Source organism: Arabidopsis lyrata (genome assembly GCF_000004255.2).
Source record: "Arabidopsis lyrata subsp. lyrata unplaced genomic scaffold ARALYscaffold_6, whole genome shotgun sequence".
NCBI classification, from domain to species: Eukaryota; Viridiplantae; Streptophyta; class Magnoliopsida; order Brassicales; family Brassicaceae; genus Arabidopsis; species Arabidopsis lyrata.
Genome location: NW_003302550.1, coordinates 23,230,819 through 23,245,217, shown reverse-complemented (window position 1 = coordinate 23,245,217; position 14,399 = coordinate 23,230,819). Strand labels below are relative to the sequence as shown.

Sequence of the window (14,399 nt, the reverse complement as noted above, 5' to 3'; positions counted from 1 at the left end):
TTTGACAAACGTAGGACTTTTGTATTGAAAAGAAATGTTTTGATTAAAACGCGTAAAAAGAAGCTTCAGCTCTGATTAAACAAAGACACTAGTAACAATGTCACTATGAAAAATTACTGTTTAAAGCAGATTCACAAACACTGCTCGGGTTTCACACTGAAACAACTTTGTCTTGTGCCTTGTTTGTTTATTCCTCTGGATGTTTCATAGGTCTACCTTAAAAAGGGTATAGCAGTTTCAAGTTCCTAGATGAAACCCTTTGGCTAAAAATATTGTTTTAAAGCCTTCTTTATGAGAGTTGGATTGGTTCACCACATAGCTTCTCTAACTCCTCTTCCAGGAGTTTATGCAACTTTGCTTCGGTTCTCCGGTAAATCCATGCATTAGCATCACGATCCCAGTCGAATCTAGAAGGGCCACTAAGCCGAAACAAAAGGAAGTATGAAGATGACATCAATGTGAATCTAAGATGTGGAAGCACAAAGTCAAGAGTAACACTACACAGTCATAAACGGTTTCATTTGTCCATATATATGACTACAAAAACCAGAAGATACAGCAGAACATGATAATCCATATGCGAAATTCGATATAGACGCCTAAAGTTAGCGACTTTCAAAACGAAAGCAAGAGTCTTTACCTCACAGGTGAAGACATCCAGATTTGTCGATTTGGAGTTTGCTTATTCAGTACATATGTGCCTAAAGATCCAAGCTTAAGGGTAAGAACTTCATTCTGTTGGAAACAGCCACAAGGACTAACTATAATAAGCACAGATAGATTACGAAAAATAGCAACAAGATCTTAAATCCATATAAAAGATTAATCTTTACCCCATAATCTATGTCGAAACCATCAATCTGAACATTATCACCATAATCCTGAACATGAATCATGTTGTTCCAGTAAGACATTGTAAGTAGGAACATAGTATAAGCTATTGCAATCTAAAGGAAAATGAAGAACCCTAGAGAGAAAAAAAGGCTTCAGCTTTAAATACCTCAATTTTCTCAAGAAGGTGATTTATAGTGAAGTTGGCTAATTTGTGAAACTCATCCTCCTGCAAAACCGAACTGTTTTTCTTCCACTTTGTTCATATTCTGATGAAATTAACGATTCAGATATAATAAGGAGATCAGATTAGGATTAAAGTACCTATAATCGACAGAAGCAGGACCTTGAGAAGAGAAGCTTCTGGTAGTAAAAGAATCATGGCTGATTCGAGATCCTATTCGCCAGAAGGAATCCAACGGTTCTATGGAATCCTGAATCAAATTGCTTGAAAATCTTACGCCATTGCTACGGAGAAGGGTTGGAGAAAGCTTGAGAAACCTCGGCAATGTCCGTAGAAACCTTGAAGCTGTAGCCATGGCGGCTCTGTCACAAGAAAAAAAACATTCGACGCCTCACCTTCTTATTTCTTCGTTGTCCAATTTAGGCCCACAATTAGGCCCAAAGTTAAGTCTACCCGGTTCAAGTATTTCCCATGTTCCGGTTCACTAAAACCGGTCCGGTTCTCAAGAGATTTGTCATTTGTGTGCGAAGAGGAGTTTTTTCTTCTTCTCCTCGCATGAGAAAAAATCAGAATTTTTTGAAGAAAAAGAAAAACAAAATCTGGGTTTTTGGAGCTGATTAGGTTTTGTTTCTTCAATTTCTGGGAATTTTCGCTATGCACTCAGGTGAAATTCTTGTCTTCCTCTATTTCAATCTCTGTCTTCCTGCGAGTTTACGTGAGAGAATAGTTTTCAATGATTCCGAGCTCGTCGAATTACAATGCAACTCCCAATTTTGTAGTTTCAATTAGTGAAATTCATCCATGGCATTGGAAATTTTTAGTCTTTTTTGTTTGTTTAATGGTACTAATTTAATCAAACTAAGAAATTTCCAAGTTTTGGTGTGTTTTGATTGGGTTTAGAAGCATTTGGCTGATGAGAGAAAGGTCATAATCGCTGAAACTTGTGTAGATTTTGTTACCTGAATTGTGGAATTACTGGCAACATTTCTTAAAACACGAAGCATGATTTAAAAAAAAAAAATTCAATTTTGGCCAGGGCTTTGCATCTCTTGGTTATTGAAAGGTGTCCATGTTTCACCATTATCTTCTTATGTGTTTTGATTTGTATGTGCTTTTTTTGATAGATTCCGGCGAGGCGCCGGCTGATGGCGATAAAGCCTCTACGGAAAACAGCAAAAAACGGAAGCTTAAGACTCCTATACAAGTTATGGCGCTTGAGAATTTCTACAATGGTATATTATGGCTTTGTTATTTGCATTTGTTCCTTTATGCCAATTGTATATGCTTTACAGGTGTGATTTTTTTATTCTACAGAGCACAAGTATCCGACCGAAGATATGAAGGGTAAGTTAGCAGAGGAAGTAGGATTAACCGAGAAGCAAGTTTCAGGTTGGTTCTGCCATAGAAGGTTAAAAGACAAACGTCATGTAAAAGAAGATGGGAACGCCGTCGGGAGCCAAGATCGGTCAAGTGTTGTTCTTCAGGATCGTGGAAGCGGGCTTCGACAGGATTCATGTGGTAGCACAAAGCAAACGGATTATTGGAACCCCAAGCCTAGGGAAGTTGAAAGTCAAAGGCTTTATGGGGGCTCTTATATGGGAAATGCTGATGGTGAAGATAGTACATCTTCTGATCGTAGCTCATCATTACATAAGAATCTTGTCTCTAGCAAAGATGGAATCCGTGATGTGGAAAGTTCTAGATATGTTGCACATAAAGACGTTATCCAGAATCCTCAAGTCATGAGAAGCTATGGGTATAATAAGCCTTCGGGATACTTGAAAGTGAAGGGAGAGAGTGAGAATTTTGCTATCACTGCTGTAAAGAGACAATTAGGAAGACAATACCAAGAGGATGGTCCACCTCTAGGGGTTGAATTTGATCCTCTTCCTCCTGGTGCATTTGAGCCTCAGACTAATACTATAGTTCAAGGTGAGTCATGATAAAAAAATTCATTTTTACCTTTAATCTTCTGGTTAATGATGTTATGAGTATTGAGTAAGTAGTTCAGAGAAGCTAAAACCATCTTCTTCGTGTGTCAGATTGTGAATGCCTTTACCCATGTCCAGTCGGATTTGATTGCTTTTTCTATCAACTGTTTTGTCAGAGCCAATCTATGTTGGGAATCAAAGACGGTCTCACCCTCCACATGTACTTGGAACTAGGAAGAGCTTTAATCCTGGTCCTGTAAGTGAACTTTCAGAAGCTTCCTACCTATCTTAATCTGCCATCACATTCCTTGGCTAAACTATCTTGTTTTCTCTGAGGTATTATTAATATTATACTTCGTTTTCTGTCTTAATGTCTTTATAGAGCTATGAATTAGCTCGTAAATCAAAGATGCATTCGCCAGATCCAGATTCAGAGGATGATGATGATGATGATGATGACAACATAATGGTTGGAATGGAGCCTGGTCTAAGAGATAAAAAGAGTCTTGGGGAACCAAGACGGAAATCCCCTTCTCCCAGCTTCTATAATTCTGTCCCTCACCACAAATCGTTTAAAGAGACATTAAAAGGTTCACCAAGAGAAATCTCTGTAACTAACAGCAAGAATGGTCGGATAAGCTCCAAAAGTTGGGCTGAAGGTTCGAGAAACAATATGATTGCCAACTTCCATAATCTTTCTGGAAGCAACATTGAAACCAATCAGTCTCATGATTATGATAAACATATATTCAATGGCGGACGCAAGACTGGATATCTCACTAAATCTTCGAAGCTGTTGCCTCCGAGTAGAAGCCGATCCCCTGACTCAATGGATAGAGGTCCATCTTCCGGGATGGTAAAGATCTGTCTAATACTTCCATGTCTATATCTTCCTTCTTGCTCGTTTATGGAAATATGACTTGTGTTTTGTGTGATATCTTCTTATAAAGGCGGGAAAGTATCACGGAGAGAGGAATCAAATGAAAACGCATAGAGAGAAATTGCATTCGACTGATGAACCACCGGTGAGTTTGATGGTTAACTATCTTAAAGATTTAGATATTTGATGTATTTTTTAACAAAGTTTAGAGGCTCTATCAAGTTCTTGTTCTGACCTTTAAAACATGTTAATAGGTTGCCAAACGAGTGAAACATGGGTATATTCAGCAAGTTTATGCACCAAAATCATCATACAGCGAGATTCTTGAACGAAAAAGCCAGATAAATCGGTTAGTAACCAACCATTGTAATGCATATATTGTCCCAAAATAGAAATCAAATCGGCTTATTGGATCATACTATGTTATGTTTGTAGGTCTGGTGTGGAATTGCCCACTAGTTTAAGCGGGGACGATGAGACAGACGAATCTAGCTCTTCTTCTATGGACTAAGCAAAGATGCAAAGGAAGATTAGGAAATTCCGGTTTGTATAGATATGATGAAACCGGTTTAGGATGTGAAAAAAGTTACATCGTGTAATTGGTAAAAAGTTAGAGCTCTCTTGATTTTGGTAACTAACTTATAATATATATGGTCGGTCCCCAAAGAGATACAGTGACCAAGTATGAGCACAGATTGTAATGGCATCTTTTGTTGAAATTATTATTTGCTCCTAAACCGTTACCGGTTTGACAGAATTGAGTTTGTTGTAAATCCAAGTGATTAAAAATAACAAAGGTAAGGCCCATTTATTATATTGTTAAAGCTCGAAGTAGGCCCAAAATATTTGTTTGATAAACCGGTTTGGTCGTGAAAGGCGTTCCGGTTTATATAATGTGTGACTAGGAGTTTACGTCACGTGAGAACAAATCAGAGCCGTTGACTAGCTTTCGTAAAAAGTATGTGGTACAATTCTGATTCGGCCAAAAATGTTTTTTTTTTTTTTTTTTTGTTTTCTTTTAGGGTTAGCGTAGCTTTGCCTCAAAGTTTGAAGATAATTTTGGATTTGGTTTCTTCTCTGCAACTGATTTTCAATCTTTTCGCTTAATTAATCATCTGGGTTTCAAATCCCAATCATTTTCCTCTCTGGTAAGAATCTCTTCTTCTTCTTCTCTCGCTCTCCTGATTTCACTGTTCTCCGATTCTGTGTTGGTTCCTGCGAGTTTTCGTGTATGATGCTAGTTTTATCACTTGTTCGTGTTTTGTTTTGTGAACTTGTTGGCCTTTTATATCTCCGTAATGAGTTGATGTTTTTGATTGCTGATTAGATTTTGTTGGTATGTATTGAAACATGATCTCCATGGATTTTCTTCTTTCCTTTTGTAATTCTGACTTGCAAGTTTTTCTTTTTTTTTTTGGTTAGAAAGTGGTCTCTGTCTTACTATTGTTCAATTGTTTGATCAGGTGACCAAGTAATTGGGGAATAAAAAAGGTCAGGGCTTTATTAAGCTCGAAACAATTGTTCTTCACTCTGGCCGCTTCTGCAAAGTCGTGTGCTTCTCGCACCTCGGCGCAGGTGTGGGGTGGCCTTGAAGTGCTGACTTCACTCTCTCTTCCAAGGATTTCTCTAGCTTCCATCATTTGGAGGCTCCGTCGTGTTTCTGAGGGTCTTACCCTTGATTACGGCTAACATTTACTACGCCCACAATACCACCACCTCTAAAGCTTTTATAACAACTTTCTATTCGTGCAAAAACATAACTTGGATCTTAGTTGTTTCTAGTTGTTGCTTGTAAATTAAAGAACAGTTTTTGTGGTTTGGTTTTGCTTGTTTTGTTTCCTTTTGGTGATGTAGTTCCATGTTATTAAGTTTGACACAATGGTCAGGTTTTCATGCTTCAACACTCACATCCACCGCCATAGACCTAAGGTAAGTTGAACCATCATTGCCTCTTGTCTTTAGAACGGTAGTTTTTCATTCTCTGCGCAAGATTTCCTTTGTCCGATAAGAGAACGTTAATTTGTTTCTATCTTCTGGTGATGCAGAAATCTGTTGAAGGATTTTCAGAACGAGTGATCAAAGAAGATGGGTCTAGATCAAAAGGATTGAGCTCAATTATATTTGGGAGAAATATTGCTTCTATTAGTGAAAACAGCAAGCCAGCTGGCTCTGTCGCTATTGAGCGGGTCTGGAAATCTGAGGAAATTAAGCCCAGTGGTATTCTTGAGCATGATATTGGGACGCAGCAGGTACGGCATCTTAAGAAAAGTCAATCTCATGGAAATGAACTATACTTGGATGGGCGGGATGCCACAGAGAACGGAACAGACGATGGATCAGATCGAATTACTTCTCCAAATTCTCTTGAACAACAGAGTGGTACTCATGAGGCAGGCAGCAGCAAGCGTGTAGATGGAAGTCCTAATCTGTATCAGCAAGCTCCTCGAGCTTCAGTTTCTGCTTATCAGGGTTCAAATCAGGCACTCTGTGGGTCTATTTTCTCGGTTGGAGATCTTCATCATACTGATAAAGACAGCCGTCAACTCGATGATACATCCTTATATGGTGAACAGATGGACAACTCAAACAGCCAAACACCTCATGATTCACCTTTGATGGTGAGGTCGAATTCAATGCCTAATATTGCTGACTCTTCATCAGAGAAGTCTTCACCTTTCAAATATTCTTCTCACCACTCTAGATCCTCTGATGACCTTCGTACTCTCGACATGCGCCAAACAGATAAATCTGTCCATGAGACTGATGAAGAGGTGAAGCAAGAGCAAGATCAAGATCGGGACTACGATATGCATAATTCTGGAGATAACAACAAGGAAAATCTCGTGGAGGATGGATATGATGATGCATATGATTATTCTTCTTTGGCAAAAGATTGGATCGTACCACCAACAGATGAGCTTAAATTTACAAAGTTCCTTGAAGGAGAAACATCAAACCAGCAAGCAGAATTTTCGGGAAAGGATTCTAAATTCAAGCGTATCGAGGATTGGGTCAATGACCTTCGGCATGTAAACTTGTCTGAGGAAGCTGATGAAATAACAGGGTACGACGATGATTTGCCAAGAGAACCCGTCGTGTTGAATGAGCCAGTAACAGCTTCTGCTAAAGTGGATGCCATCAAGTTAACTCCTGGATTGGAAGCTGCGAAAAAGTATATATCCTCTCTAAGTGCTTCTGCAACCACAGCCCAGCTGGTTAGTCATGGTCTGGTTGTGATACCATTCCTCAGTGCATTTGTTGGTCTGAGAGTTCTCAATCTCTCAGGAAATGCTATAGGTAGCTATAGTTTTCCTTCTTGCTAATCTTCTTCACATACTGTTTGTTTTTGTTTCTTCTATTTTACTGGCCTTATTATATTTTCCAGTTAGAATAACCGCTGGTGCTCTTCCTCGAGGACTACATGCATTGAATTTGTCGAAGAACAGTATCTCGGTGATTGAGGGTTTACGTGAACTCACTCGGCTTCGAGTATTAGATTTGAGTTACAACCGAATACTGAGACTTGGTCATGGTATGGCCTGACCTTTGCTCATCAACATTCTCTAGTTATCTGCTTTTATATGAAAACCGTGTTTGATGTATTTCCCTGGTCTTTTCTCTTGTTGACTTAGGTCTGGCTTCTTGCTCCTCTCTGAAAGAACTATACCTAGCTGGGAACAAAATCAGCGAAATCGAGGGTCTTCATCGTCTCTTGAAATTGACGGTCTTGGATTTACGCTTCAATAAGTTTTCAACCACCAAATGTCTTGGCCAGCTGGCTGCAAATTACAGTTCTCTTCAGGCTATAAGCTTGGAAGGTAACCCTGCACAGAAGAATGTTGGTGATGAACAACTGAGAAAGTACCTTTTGGGACTTCTGCCAAATTTGGTATACTATAATAGACAAGGCACTAAAGATGCTCGGCTTGGAGCAAGCACACATCAGCTGGACCGAGGTCTTAGATCAGAGCTCAAAAACAGTAGCCGGAAGAGTAGCCATGGTGCATCCAGTTCTCACAAACCCGGATCCTCCACAGCTCGTAAAGCAGCAGCTTTGCAGAAACGGTCTAAGGAGAGAAGCAGCCGTCTTCCACCTGTGGGACACAAAATATCTCCAGCTGCTTACGAGAATTATCACGTTGCTACTGCTGATAGATTGACTAGTCTGAGATCTGAGCTCTCTATGCGAAGAAGTCGAAGTGAAGGAACACTCGGACCTATCTGATCTCTCTCTCCCTTTCATTGGCTGTGATTTCCTTTGCGAGGTAACGATGAAGATGTGATAGATATATATACTTTCTTCCCTTTATTCATCTTCTTCATCTTTGTGTTTTTGTTGTTGTGCATTACCATTTACATCAGAAGCTTCGATTCTTTTAGCTTCTCAATAATGTCTGAAATTGGAAACCATGATATACATTCTTTTCAGCACAGTCTGAGATATATTGCCAACAGACTTTGAATCTCTTGTCTCTTGGAGCTTAAAAATCTCTATGTTATCAATAATGGGCTTGACTTGTTATGTTATATCACAATCTTGGCCCTTTTATGATGCTAATGGGCCTAAGATGGGTTAGTACAAGGGGTTGATTTACATAGTAAGAACAAAAGCAATTGAATGATTTCAATACTGTGGAAAGTGGTCCAGAGAGTATCATATTGCCTGCCTGCAACAGAGATTCTGGCAACTGGATCCATATAACTCGGATAACGAAGTCTCATAAGACAAAATCTTATTCCTGAAAATTGAATCCATTTTTATCTCGTGACCACATTGCTCAATATTAATAACAACATAACCATAGGGTTATAGAGAAATATACTACACAAGAACAATATTTATTGATTATTCCCCTCAAGTGAAACAACTTAACTCCACAAGCCAAAACTGTAAATACAGAACATGATTGATAGGTAGATAGATAAATACTACAGACTGATAATTTGATATCTTTTTTTGAATTCTGAGTTTTGTGTTGTGGTCCAAAGGAACAAGAAACGGAATGGAACCCGAGATTTTGTCTTTGATCATTCATCACTCTCTTGTCTTCCATGAAGAGAGAATGGCTTATTTTGAAGCAGAAGATGGATGGAGATAAAGGAAAGGAAGCAAGTGTCATTTTCATAAGGGGACCAGAAGTGGTTTTTTTAAGTAGCTAAGTGATTGATTCATCTGGGATTATGTTTGACCATAAACCGCCTTTTCAGCTTAACATCGACGAGTACTAGTTTTCCTCCTCTTAGGTGAGGAAGCTGTGATTGTGATGCTCTTATCGCTTTCACAGCTCGAGAATTGCTGATCAAGCACATTTACTGCTGTTTCAGAGCTTGCTTCGTTTTCTCCAACTATATCTCTCTCTTGTATTGCTTTGTAACACTTCATTAACTCATCCTGCAACCACGTTTAATGCTCGCTTAGTACCGCGTTGAAAAAGCTCGATTCGAGATCTTTTTACTTGTTCAAAACTTTTACCTTATTTACAAATGTGCATTGGTAGATTCTGTTACTGAAACATGGAAACTTTAGAGGACAGAGCTCGAAAGAAGCAAAGAGAAGTGCGGCGCCTGCAATCACCGATGGTTTAAACTCGAGGAATCTGATATCTGCAACGTTTTCAAAACAGATTTTGAACATTCAATTCAAAGCATGAGATATGATTGTGAGTGAAGAAAACATCAAATTTTTTTACCATGTTGAAGATTGAAGGTAAGATCAATGGCTTGAGATTTGAGGGAATGTTTTAGTACCAAAGGATCTTCTTTGAGCTCAAAGAGACTAATGAAAAAGGCGAGAAAGGAGAAAGGTGTAACAGAGCGCATTCGCCATTTAAGAGCTCCTAAAATCACATTCTCCATTCTCTCTATCATCTGAGCATCAAAAAACTCACCTTCCACCTGAAACTCCAATGATCAGACACTAGTAATCAATACTTGTGAAACACATTCACATTGTAAAAAGATTCATTCTTTTTGTTTTTAGTTACCGGAAGATGAGAAACAGACATCTCTGGCTTCCTCATTTTGGCAGACAAAGAGACACAAGAAAGAGAGATAAGCCTGAGAATCCAGGGCTTTGATTGCTGTTGACAAAACAATAATAAAAATTTAGTCAAATCTCAGATGAAACAACAAAGGACAGATTCTGTCGGAAGATTCTGTTTTTACCGGCATATCTTCGCTGGACAAGAATCTGTCTAGATAATTCACAGCAAGATACGTCAGAGATGGGTCGTCGAATTTTCTTGAATACTGCGATTTTTACAGTACAAAATTAAAAAAAGTTTTCGATAACGATTCAGTATTCAGAACTAAACCCAGAAAATCTATTTAAAAGGACCTGAATGATTGAACTAATGGCGTGGTTTCGATTAGAGAGAAGAAAAGCAGAGGACTTGAGACTATGGAAGTAATGAGAAGAAGGCATGTGTTGAAACTCGACGAGGAAGAGAGAGTGTGGTAAGGTTTCATCATCGTCTGTGTCGTCGTTGAAGTTATTGTGTAGTGAAGAATGTGAAAGAGGATGTTCAAGATGAAACTCCATTGATTGATAGACTCTTAAGCTTCCTTCTTTCTTGATTTGGTGTTAGAAGATGAAGAAGAAGAAAGAGAGACAGAGAGACATTAAAAGAGAGAAGTTGTCTTTATTGTGAGATAGAGAGAGATGGTTTTGGTCTTTTGAGGGATTTTTTACTCTTTTTTTTTTTTTTTTTGGTGAGTTTTTTTTTATACTCATTTTTTTATGAATAACATATGATCTCTCTGTAATTTACCCTATTTTTCCTCATTAATAGTAAGAGTTATCAAAGATAAATCAAATCTTTTTCAGCTTTAAGGAGATTCTTCTTTTTGTAATAGAAAAAATATGATGTATATCCAAAATTATTTTTATTAAGTTATCCGTTTGTATTAAAACCATAAATTAATTATTTTATACGTTTAAACATCTAAAACATTTCTCATTATGTAATACACTAATACGTGTAATGGTTTAATTATTTATTAAAAAAAAATCTTTTTCTAGTTTTTCTTTCTTCACAACATTATAAAATTAAGTATAGCGATGACTAAGGCAGTGGCGATTAAACTAAAGATAAATCAAATCATGAAACCATATTTTACCTCATGACGTGGTCATTTACTCATAAATAGAGCTTATGTAATATATTACATGTAGTTTTATTGTACAACTTATCTCTTAAAAGATTCGTCACTTTGGAATCTCGTCCCTAATTAACAGTTACAAACATTGATTAACTTTTGAAATCTTTTAAGTCTTTGTTTTTTGGTTTAACCAACATAGTATCATACATTTTAAATTACTAATTAGGTTGGACAGCTTGTTTTTCCCTGTCTTCAAGTCTTTGTACTGACCTTTTGTTAGGTTTTGAATTTCCCAACATATATATTCAGATTAAATTTCGAAGTCAATAAAGAAAATTTGAGAAGTCAATGAACAAATTGCCATGTGAAAACGCCATTTGAACAACTTTTTTTTTCTTTTCACTTTTATCTTTTACTGTCCAAGCCGGACTGTATTTTTAGACGAGAACATAAAAAAATATTAATCTATATATGAACGAAAATTTATATATATATTATTTATGCTAGAAGATGTGAAATACAAAAGCCCTTTGAAATTCTTGATGTGAACGAAAAAAGGTTTGACTGACCTAACAAACATAAGATGTAAGGGAAGAAAATATATGCTTGTAACGTAAGAAAAAAGCTTATTAGTTTTGGGGTTATTAGCTAGTACTATTTAGTAAACAACAGAAAGTGATTATAGTAATATATTTAATATACTAGTTAATAAAGAAGATAGACAACTTTTTTCTTTTAACAACATGCATTATGCAATTGTTTATCAAAAAAACATATGCATTATGCAAGATTTAAATCCGGTTGATGATACATTTGTAGTTTTAGCGTACCATTAAACTATATGTCCTGCTTTTGAAAAGAAAAGAAAAAAAGAGATATTAGTTGTATGTATTTAAGGAAGAGAGTTGCAAAATAATTATGAAGAAATAATTTATATGGTTCCATATTTGTGAAGATTCAAAGAATATGACACCCAAATTCTCAAGGGCCACCTACTTTAATTTGTTTGAGCTTTACAAGATACTTCTTTTCTTTGTTTTTATTTTCTTACTTTCTTTCATACATTAAACAGTAATGCAAATTAAATCCTTATGTTTGATTTTTTAACCGTCTATAATTCTAAGTACCCAGTAATTTAGTTCCCTGCTAAAATGTACTTTGTTTCTGCAGTTGCAGATTGTGTGGAATAGAGTGAGTCAGTGAGGGACCAAATCATGAAATGACGTTACAAACTTTCAATTGCATGACTAAGTAATGTATTTTATCCAATAATGTAGTATATGCTAATTATATTACATTTTATAAGTAATACGTGTCAATAATAAGTTGATTATCATTGGAAACCTTTATATAGATTACAGAGATTTGCATTGACCGGTCATCTAATAGCCACAAGGATTCATCATGATCAACGCATATATAAAACACAAGTTCCAGAATTTAAATTAAGAAAACCTTAATGATACATGTATGTTGCTCGAATTTCTTATTTCTCTATTTAGTTACCAAATGTATAAGGAAGACAGGTCATTTGTTCATTGTAATATAAATTCGATGAGTTTCGTAATTTCCCGTGGAATCCAAAGCTTCGACATATGCATATAGTGAGTAAAAGTTAAATGTTGATAACGGAAATTGCAAGTAATTGATAATTAAATGTAAATTTGACTAATGGAGAGGGGGTTGCTAAATTCAAGATTGTTAGTTTATCTTCTGTCGTTAACAACTTTGATTATATAAACTATACACATAATCCATGAAATATATATAGGTCATATTGTTTTTTTTTTCAAAATCTCGTATGACTCAACTCAAGTGTGTTATATATAAAGCATGGGAGGTGCTTTTTTCTTTTAATAAACTCATTTAATAATATGAAAAACAAAAGATAAAAAGGGAACAGACGAATATTAGAAGAAGTCTCAGTGACTTTATTTATGAGCTCACTTCTTTGCCTTGGGGTGCCTTGCTTCACCATTGCGCCATCTTTTTATATTTGTATATATGGTATTTATGTTTAGTTGTTTATACTATTTATGATATACTATTACTCAGCATTATATATGCATAATATCCTAGGTAAATTATTTGCAAATAATAAATATAAGTTTATAACAGGAAAAAAAAAGTTTATAACAGGATATATAAATTTAAAATATTCTGAACTAGGATATGAATATGATTAGTAGTTTCATTCTACACTAGAGTTCAATGGTTGCAAACTTGCCTAAAGCTAGCTATGATTGGTGCACAAAATTTTTTTATATGAACTATAAAAATAAATATGCGCCATCTTAAAATAGGATTGGTGCAGAAAAAACTGTTTCAAAAACAGATATAAGAAAACAGAATTCTCAGCTCCGTCAATCGAGCCTACAAGTCGCCAAGCTTCTTAAAATTATATGAACCATAAAAAAAAGGTGTTAATGTGAATAAAATCCAAGTAATAGTAGACTCTAAGATCTAAATTATGATGCAATCTTACTTTAAATAACGAATTTGCAAGGTTTTGAGATATGATGCATTCTTGCAAAAGAAGACAAGAAAGATAGGATGCATTGGATAGAGGGAAAGCCTGAAAGCACTCCGCAATTAAATTTATTTTCATTTCTATAAAGATTTATGTTTTTTTTTTTGTAACATTACTGTATCCTTTTTTCGTGAAAAATCTATTTAAAAAGAACATTCGCATGTTATGCTTTTTTAACCATTACCAAAATAGAGCCGACCAAAAAAGCATTATAACACAATAGAAAGAGTATTGATAAACCATTTTAGTTGGTATAAAACGTATTTTCAACATTTTTTACTTTACAAATTGATGTTCTGATTGTTTATTTATATCAATCATAAAAATAAAAAAATCATATTGATCATTTAAAAAACACTAGTCATATACATTTTTGTATGTATATATTAAACGCATGCACTAGATCATTAGTAGCTGTTTTTTTTTGTGCACCAATCATAGCTAGCGTAAGGCAAGTTTGTAACCATTGAACTCTAAAAGATATGAAAACAAAAGATAACAATTTTCATGAATATGAAACGGGCACTAGTCGATCTATTATTGTTAGCTAGATGGATTTATTATATTGGACTTAAAAACCGAGATTTATAAACAAAATAGATTCATGGATATATAAGCTTGTGTATGTTATATTCGACTCCATGTCATATAGTTTAATCCTCTAGCTATGAAAAATATTCGTCTAAACTATACTATATGCATGATATATTTGTATGTAATTAGTTCGAACTTGAGAAAAAGAAAAAAGAAGAAGTACGAACTTGATAACTTTTTAAAAATCTTTTTCTTTGGAATATAACTTTGGGCTATTATATATAATAGTGGTGAAAGATTCAAGGCAAGAGTGGCACCGTATATGAGGAGATTTTCATATTTACGTGCCTAATTAATAATGTGAAACTGATTAGCCAATTAAGAAAAAAAAATTATGTATTGGGGATT

General features: G+C 35.7%; 4 protein-coding genes across 4 annotated transcripts; 2 read left to right on the top strand and 2 right to left on the bottom strand.

Moving 5' to 3' along the window:
• Nucleotides 1–43: 43 nt before the first annotated feature.
• Nucleotides 44–1,398, bottom strand: LOC9310941 (frataxin, mitochondrial). Its single transcript, XM_002872743.2, has 5 exons — nt 1,156–1,398; nt 1,001–1,073; nt 834–881; nt 641–735; nt 44–419 (listed from the first exon to the last, which is right to left on the bottom strand). The coding sequence occupies exons 1-5, from the start codon at nt 1,368–1,370 to the stop codon at nt 290–292; spliced, it is 561 nt and encodes a 186-aa protein (XP_002872789.1). The 5' UTR covers nt 1,371–1,398; the 3' UTR covers nt 44–289.
• Nucleotides 1,399–1,521: 123 nt separating this feature from the next.
• Nucleotides 1,522–4,640, top strand: LOC9310940. Its single transcript, XM_002874827.2, has 8 exons — nt 1,522–1,679; nt 2,140–2,247; nt 2,330–2,947; nt 3,123–3,202; nt 3,329–3,802; nt 3,897–3,971; nt 4,081–4,175; nt 4,262–4,640. The coding sequence occupies exons 1-8, from the start codon at nt 1,670–1,672 to the stop codon at nt 4,335–4,337; spliced, it is 1,536 nt and encodes a 511-aa protein (XP_002874873.2). The 5' UTR covers nt 1,522–1,669; the 3' UTR covers nt 4,338–4,640.
• Nucleotides 4,641–4,815: 175 nt separating this feature from the next.
• Nucleotides 4,816–8,292, top strand: LOC9308858 (probable serine/threonine-protein kinase DDB_G0278509). Its single transcript, XM_021020723.1, has 5 exons — nt 4,816–4,974; nt 5,290–5,755; nt 5,872–7,123; nt 7,212–7,358; nt 7,459–8,292. The coding sequence occupies exons 2-5, from the start codon at nt 5,705–5,707 to the stop codon at nt 8,049–8,051; spliced, it is 2,043 nt and encodes a 680-aa protein (XP_020876382.1). The 5' UTR covers nt 4,816–4,974; nt 5,290–5,704; the 3' UTR covers nt 8,052–8,292.
• Nucleotides 8,293–8,646: 354 nt separating this feature from the next.
• On the bottom strand, nt 8,647–10,646 carry LOC9310939 (putative cyclin-D6-1). Its single transcript, XM_002872742.2, has 6 exons — nt 10,164–10,646; nt 9,992–10,075; nt 9,811–9,906; nt 9,517–9,721; nt 9,300–9,430; nt 8,647–9,218 (listed from the first exon to the last, which is right to left on the bottom strand). Exons 1-6 carry the CDS (start codon nt 10,365–10,367, stop codon nt 9,036–9,038), a joined length of 903 nt encoding a protein of 300 aa, XP_002872788.1. The 5' UTR covers nt 10,368–10,646; the 3' UTR covers nt 8,647–9,035.
• Between the last annotated feature and the right edge of the window lie 3,753 nt (nt 10,647–14,399).